The 7350-nt window shown below is 35.9% G+C and overlaps 3 protein-coding genes across 10 annotated transcripts in view; 2 read left to right on the top strand and 1 right to left on the bottom strand.

Moving 5' to 3' along the window:
- The window catches only part of LOC108722994 (uncharacterized), a 7168-nt gene extending 6755 nt beyond the window's left edge, over positions 1–413 (top strand). For 4 of the 5 annotated variants that reach the window (XM_018448419.1, XM_018448417.1, XM_018448415.1 and 1 more), the window contains exons 5-6: positions 41–194; positions 332–413. In XM_018448419.1, coding sequence (XP_018303921.1) covers positions 41–159 — 119 coding nt within the window. In that variant the 3' untranslated portion in view covers positions 160–194; positions 332–413. The remainder of the gene's footprint in view (positions 1–40; positions 195–331) is intronic. The other variant, XM_018448418.1, reaches the window with a different exon arrangement.
- On the top strand, positions 340–1131 carry LOC108722996 (uncharacterized). Its single transcript, XM_018448420.1, has 3 exons — positions 340–438; positions 777–963; positions 1039–1131. Exons 1-3 carry the CDS (start codon positions 358–360, stop codon positions 1116–1118), a joined length of 348 nt encoding a protein of 115 aa, XP_018303922.1. The 5' UTR covers positions 340–357; the 3' UTR covers positions 1119–1131.
- A 46-nt stretch (positions 1132–1177) lies between these two features.
- mio (GATOR complex protein mio) lies at positions 1178–6527 on the bottom strand. Of its 4 annotated transcripts, none has more exons than XM_018448412.1 (16): positions 6475–6527; positions 6088–6383; positions 5264–5458; positions 4915–5175; positions 4616–4843; positions 4320–4472; positions 4060–4241; positions 3784–3917; positions 3586–3690; positions 3143–3506; positions 2936–3074; positions 2714–2852; positions 2247–2457; positions 1916–2130; positions 1431–1512; positions 1257–1331 (listed from the first exon to the last, which is right to left on the bottom strand). In XM_018448412.1, exons 2-15 carry the CDS (start codon positions 6221–6223, stop codon positions 1431–1433), a joined length of 2544 nt encoding a protein of 847 aa, XP_018303914.1. In that variant the 5' UTR covers positions 6224–6383; positions 6475–6527; the 3' UTR covers positions 1257–1331. The 4 variants fall into 4 exon arrangements, with proteins under 4 accessions (XP_018303913.1, XP_018303914.1, XP_018303915.1 ...); XM_018448413.1 differs by lacking the exon at positions 6475–6527 and adding an exon at positions 6446–6463; XM_018448411.1 differs by lacking the exon at positions 6475–6527 and having other exon boundaries at positions 1178–1262; positions 6088–6462.
- Positions 6528–7350: the final 823 nt, after the last annotated feature.

Raw genomic sequence — 7350 nt, 5'->3', positions numbered from 1 at the left:
CGGTTCAACAAAAGCAAGCAAATTTAATTGTTAAATGTAGTCACTGCAGTCCAATGCACCGACAAAGAACTATCAACTTTTTACGCACTTTCAACTATTTCTAGCCACGTTCAGAGATGTTACCCTGGTACCCCCGTATATCATCCTATCTTTGTTTAACATTGGGTGAACAAGGATAAAATCGATACACTCGGGTAACGTTTATGAAATACGCAGCCTATCGATTTATCGTTTTGGCGCCAAGCTTCGCTTTGTTTAGCTACCGTTGTACTTCTATTTACAAAGTGTAGCGGTAATTATTTGCGTACCGTTGAAGTATCAATTATTATAGGAATACATCACGAATAACTTGTAAAAATGTCAGACGTACGTATTCTGGGTAAACGATTAGCGCAACGCATCGGTCAGGAGGCGATCGTGCTGGGCAGAATCACGGAGGTATGAAAATATTTTAGCTTAGGTTAGTTTATACAGTTTATATAGGTTATGGTGATCACCAGCATTACGGAACAAAAATCATTTTTATCGCATTTTATTGCAATAAATATTAATTATCATTAATTAAACAATATTTTTAATATATATTATTAATATATTTCCTAATAATCAGGATTTGAACAAGTTTTTGCTATTTTATCTTTAAAAAGTGAAATCAACTAAACTGAATCAATTCGGTTAATATTGATTCGTTATAAGATGGCATTGCGCCTAATAAATCTTTTATGATTTTGTGTTAATGATTTACGTGAGTAAAATGCGTTTGGGACAATTCGTAGAAAAGTTCTGATGGTAAGAGTGCAGAGATCACGACGACCGACGACGCTCGAATTAATGTGACCTTTCTTGAGCCACTTGACAATAACGAATCGGGTTACATAGAAGTGCGTGGTACAGTAAAGTCAAAGTCTACAATGTCTTGCAGTAAATTTGTATGTTTCTCTCCAAGTATGACTAAAGACTTCAGTGAGTAAAACATTCTCTCGTCATCAATTTTTCTAACAAAAATGACGGTATCCTTAACAAAGATATTTGCTGCAGATTTAAATGGTTACAATACAATGGCGACTATGCGCTGTGCAGTGGGGAATCAGTTGGAAGGAGTATTCTACGGAGATTAAAAATCAGGAGTGTTCTACAGAGACAAAGATCCAAGAAATTTACAAATTGTGTTTACTGTGTTTCACTTTTTTCATACATTTTTTCTTTTTACATTCTGTTAGTTGGTTTGGCATATATCCCTACCATAAAAATAACAAGGAATACTGCAATATAAAAGAAAAGTATTCAAACATGCATTCCTTCGTCTATACATAAAATTGATCCAGTGGGACCTAATAAGTATACAAAACATGCAAAACCTATTATTGTAATAAATAGGTTATTTCAATAGAATATATATATAAGAATATTTAAATTTTTTGTAATTATACCTATGTCACAGTTGCGTTACGCGTGTAATCCAAAGATGAGCAGCGACAATTACAAGACGTTACGGGACATTCAGTATGTTGTCTGAAACATAGCAGTACAGAAATTAATAGTGTTGCAGATTTGCTGTAATATATGCTTTACATTTACATCTTTCAACATTGACTTTAGATTATATTTTATTTGCGCGCAGTTTAAGAAACTGAGAAATGTATATAAATATTCATGTAGAAAATGGCTGCTTTGCTTTTAGGAGACACAAGTATCGTATTATCTTTGTTTTTCATGAAATGCAACGAAGGATAGAACGATGTTGGTGTTAACTGAGTCGTCTAAAAGGAAAGCAACCATCATTAAGCAGTAAGATTCTGCTTTGAATAAGGTGCTTTTCATTTATTTATGTTATTTACATATCGGTTGATTTTCACTCTTATTATATTTTATTAACTAACGTATATTTATAACAAATGCGATCTTGTATCCTTACCGAAACCACTGAGCTATATGTTCGCTATGTCCTCCGTGTTTACATGTTAGGCACCATGAAAACCAACTATTAAATTCCGTAAGCTTAGCATTGCATTCTTCGTTCCTGGTACCACCAGGACTAGGAGCTGTTTGCAATCCACTGACGGTGCCTATGTGCATCAAGCATATTGCGCAACGCGGCAAAGGTTTGCGACAATTTGGGCACGCCGTCATCTACAATAGAAAAGGATATTGAGCAAAAAAAGATCTATATCATCAAAAAACTCGAGATGTGATAAATATATTAATGATTAATCATACGAAAATCTAGCTAAAAAACAGAAATATACCTTTAATTTATTAGGAGTACTGCCTAATCTGCCAAATGGAACTCTCGTCCTGCTCAGTCCTTGCATGGAAGCAGATATACTTTTGCCGCAAAAGTGACAAGATATATGTATTTGTTGCGGCGGTTTCTCTTGTGGCGTCGAGGATCTCATGACAATATCAAATTTAGCTCTTTGAAACCATAATTTCCATGCGTTCAAGAGATGTCTGTAACTGTAACAGCAACGTGCAAAATCAGAATCATGCCTGATCATTTGATATTTATGAGAAGAGAACCGATGCGTGACTTTGTATGACAACGATCGCCTTATGATCTGCAGATTTTGAATTCATTTTCGACTCATGTGTGTACATTTTTACAAAGGATTGGAAAATTGAAGATTGTAAGTAGAGGAAAGGAGAAGAATAATGTAACCTGTTTTGGGAATAGTTCAAAAAAATATATACAAAAGAAACTTGGTTGTAATACCTCGTAATCCATACTTGAACTTGATTCTCTTGAAGCAACTTAGGCGGAAAAGTTCTAATAGCAATAAGAGTACAACTCTGAACATCTGAGGTAATTTCCAAGTATTTACTCAATAATTGTATACTTTCCATACTTGCACCTAAAGCGCGACAATGTGTTACGAATGAGCACGTAATTAACGTTATATATTCATAAAAATACAAAACATATTCGAATCACAACCTGTAACCAAGAAGCCCGCTAGATCTCCATCTTCAATTACCTTCTCGGTTAATTTTTTCAAATACTCGTGCAGTTTATTATCCGATAAGAACATGAGAGCAAATGCTACTCGATCTTCGACAGCCATACCATTTTCATTCTATAACATCGAGCTTATTAAGCGCCTTATATCATTAAATCTTGATTCGCATATTTACGCATACTTACAAGTACACTTTCATAGGAATCGTTATCGGCGGTCAAAAAACCAAATGTTGCTCTTAAATAAGGATCTGATAACTGAGATTTAGATTTTTGACACGACTCTCTCCACAATGTGGTACTTTCTTCAGAAAAACCTGACAATGCCATAGCTACCATATTTAGAATAGCCGTTTGTTTCTTACTGGCACCTCGGTTTAAGATATCTATAGCTTGCCTTAGGCAGAGATTAAATACTGCGAACGCGGCTGCTTTCGCATACGCGCCTTCCTTCTCTAGCTTCTCCAGATACGCATTATCGTACGCCGTATTGGTCTCTCTGTCAAATCGCAAACCGCACAGAAGAAGACATCTTTCTCTGTCTGGCGATCTGCGATTGGTATTGATCAAAATTACATTGGGCGTATACACCCATATTTTCTCAACATTTATATGCACTTAAACTGTACCTGTAAACTTTTGTCATATAACCACTACCTATATCCGTCCACGGACGATGGATCACTTCTGTTTTCAAACCATTGACTGAATTTTGATCCAATTTTAAAACTGTCCTATGTAAAAGTTGGAGGCATTATGTTTATATAATTATATACTTCCAACTATTTATATTTTATATATATATATATATAAGGCATTAATTTTACCTCACACCGGGATGCTTATTATCAGGGCTCTGTACAGTGCCATCTTCTACTAAAGAGCGACTAAGATATAACCATTGCCATAAATTCTTTAGAGTTTCGTTCTCGGCTATATCGCCATTGTGAGCTAACTCCGGCTGTAAGCACATGCACATGTACTTTATACTGATTAAATATCATTAATAAGATTAAAGAAAAAGAGGCTAACACAAACTAAAAGCAAAATAATAATTTACCAAGAAAATGTTAAAATTGTTTTCATTAGCTCTATCTACTTACAAGCAAGCCATATTCGAACATAGCACGTCTCTTAGTTAAAACCGAGATATCATCTAGTTCCTTATAAACGCTATCTTCACTGTGTATATATTTAAACGATTTAAAAGCGCAATTCCACATGAGACATGACCGAGCAGACCAATTGAGCGTTATTCTCTCAGATACGGTGTAATCAGTTACGCCTGAGTAATAAGAATAGTATAATAATCTTGAACAAAATTGGAGGATTATATTATAATATAAAATATCATCACAAATACCTTGCAGTGATATTGCCAACAAGCGATTCTCATCAGTCGGATGCCATGAGAAACTTACGGGACTATGCCATGGTGGTAGAACCACTCTTTCTAAAACACCAGGCTCAGTATCCTCTGCTCCACAGTACTGAATGTCAAATAGATGCAAGCCAACTGCAAAATAAGAATAAATGCATTTCTGCTTTTACTTTTCTTTTTATCGCTAACAGCTTACTTTTGAAAATGTCTAACTTTGTAATTAACTTTTAAAAACTATATGTATAAATTATAGAAATATAATTAAAAACTACATATACCTGAATCTTTTTGTAATGTGCCAATTAGATTTCGTCTAGTGGGACACCACAATACCTTCGTAACGTGCCGTAATGGCATTATAGTAACAATCGGTTTCTCAAAACACCGAGTGTCCCAAATTGTTATCAGATTGTCAACATGTGAAAGTAGCTGATAATTATTATGGGGATTTACCGACAGACTATATATCGCTTTTGTGGGAGTAACGTTTACCACCTTTGCAGGATCTAAAAAAATTTAAAGAATATCAACAAATTGTACGTTAACAAATCGTCAATCGTATCTTTTAAGAGCGTACCTCTGAAATCTATAACTTTCAACTGTTTGTTATTAACACCGAGAGCCAAACATCTTGGTTCATGTTTGAACCAAGCAGCGGAATGTACAGTTTCTGATATGCCGGCTTCTATTACTGGTCGTTCCGAACCTTTTGGACAATGGTGCACATCCCAAAGCAGCACAGAGTGCTCTTTGCTATGTTTGTCCAGACCTGACATAATCAGGTGAGTATCTACAGGATTCCAAGCAACAACGTTGCATGATCGCATATATTTTGGGACTGGAATTTCATGATATAAATTAGAAACATTAAGTAACGTATTGTCAGATGTAATATTACTCAATAACAATGTAACAATGATCTCTACAAAACTCTCTGCCGACCAAGCCCTGGTAATCAAACTCTGGCGGACTAAGGGTACTCAAAACTATCTTTCCATTCGCATGGCCACTGGCTACAATTTCTGGCTCAGGTTGTGGATATATATCAACGCATTTTGCATAACTGTTGATGGTAACCGAGCAGACCAGTTCGGCAATGGAATGCTCCGAAATCTGTAGATCTGCATTAAAAAGAATGTCTATATATATATATATATATATATAATGTCACAGACAAAATGTTAACTCAGTGAATGTATCGGTTTACTGTTGTTTGCTGTAGTCAGTATATACATTTGCCAGGGTTGGCAAACGTTACTTTTCAGTTACTTTGTCGTTACTTTTTATAGTAAACAATTTGATGACAATGTTGCAATTTTTTATGACGATAACGCTAACTAACTAAACGCTAAGGTTGTACTAAAGTTAGAAAAGTCACTTTGAAAAGTAACTTGTCACTATTATGCGTTACACCGAAAAAATTATAAGTATAACGAGTAACGCGTTACAAATTAGGAGTTATTTTTTTCAGTAACGAATGACTTTTTCAATCCATTACAAGTAACGATTGACTTTTATAACTCTGATGTTAGCATTACCATCATAAAAAATTCACAATGTCATTATCAAATTGTTATTATAACAAGGTAACGATCAACAAAGTAACGCGTTACTTGACATTTGCTATACACAAATGTATACATTGACTAATAAGTATATATATTTACTAAAGTTAACACTTTGACTGACATATATATATATAAAATATTTTTTAAAACATGAATTTAGCGTATATCTTAAATAAACTTACAAGTTTGATCATTCTCCCGCACGCTATTATCACGCGGTCCAATCTCGTAAAGGTTCAATAACGCATCGCTGTCCCATGTGATAAATCGGTCCGAATGAAAGGGGGACCACAGCACATCCCATTTAGGGCGGCTCATTGTTCACTCTGTCTCGTTCACGCTTCTGTCATAAAGCCGTGGAACATCGCGTTATTTCACATCCGCCAACATCGTACACCCAATGTTGAAACGAAACGTTACGTTCAACGTGCACGGCACGTATCGCGATTGTAATTCTATCGCGCAATAGCCATCCAGTCTGTTGAAATGTCAAAGAAACGTCCGTGTTATCCTCTGCCACGTTTGTATGATTATTCGTACCTTGCAAAACATGCCCTTTGAATGTTTACATTTATCATGCCTCCCCCGACTTCGTCTACTCTCGCGGAGAAATCAACCTTCTAGTGCCTTCTAGTGACTTCTAGTGCCTTCTACTCTGCTTTGCACTACTGCTCCGCAGATTTCTGGGGATCGATTCTGTATCTTAAGCCTTGTGTCCATGATGTTAAAAATTGGTCCGAGATCTCGGAGAGAGGAAGAATTAACCAATCACATTTAAATAATTTAGTCACATGATCAATGCGATTGGTCAATTCTTTCTTCATCCGAGATCTCGGACGGATTTCTAGCATCGTGGACACTGGGCTTTAAAACGAGGTGAAAATTAGGCCCTGCGCTCAATGGAGGAAATATTAGAAACAGGAATAGATATTAATGCGGGGTCTACAATAGAAGTCGTAGCAGTCGTAAGGTCTTAAGTCGTAGAAAATTGACCAATCACAGTCTCCCTACGACCGCTACTTCTATTGTAGACCCCGCATAAGATTTTAACCTATCAGAAACCGTGTATTCCGGTGTAATTAGTATCTGATAGGTTAAAATCTTAATATCTATTCCTGTTCCTAATATTTCCTCTATTGTGCGCAGGGCCTTACAAAAGTGAGCAAATTTACTAGAATACTGATAATTTCATTGATCAACACCTAGTAAATTTGCTCACTTTTGTCATTTTCACCTTGTTTGAAGATATACCTTGCTTTCCAGCAAGGACACAGTCAGACACTGTGTAACACAGTGTCTGACTATGTCCTTGCTGGAAAGCAAGCATAATCGACCCCCAGGGCCTCTATTCTTGGGAATTTTCCAGCAAGAGGCACAAATTGACACAAGAGTCATCCTGTGCTTGTTCGATAATCAGTAAGAAACAAAGACAGAATGACTCTTGT

This window comes from Mycetomoellerius zeteki, unplaced genomic scaffold (assembly GCF_001594055.1).
Source record: "Mycetomoellerius zeteki isolate Tzet28-1 unplaced genomic scaffold, Tzet1.0 scaffold221, whole genome shotgun sequence".
Taxonomy (NCBI): domain Eukaryota; kingdom Metazoa; phylum Arthropoda; class Insecta; order Hymenoptera; family Formicidae; genus Mycetomoellerius; species Mycetomoellerius zeteki.
This window is presented reverse-complemented; position numbering and strand designations above follow the sequence as displayed.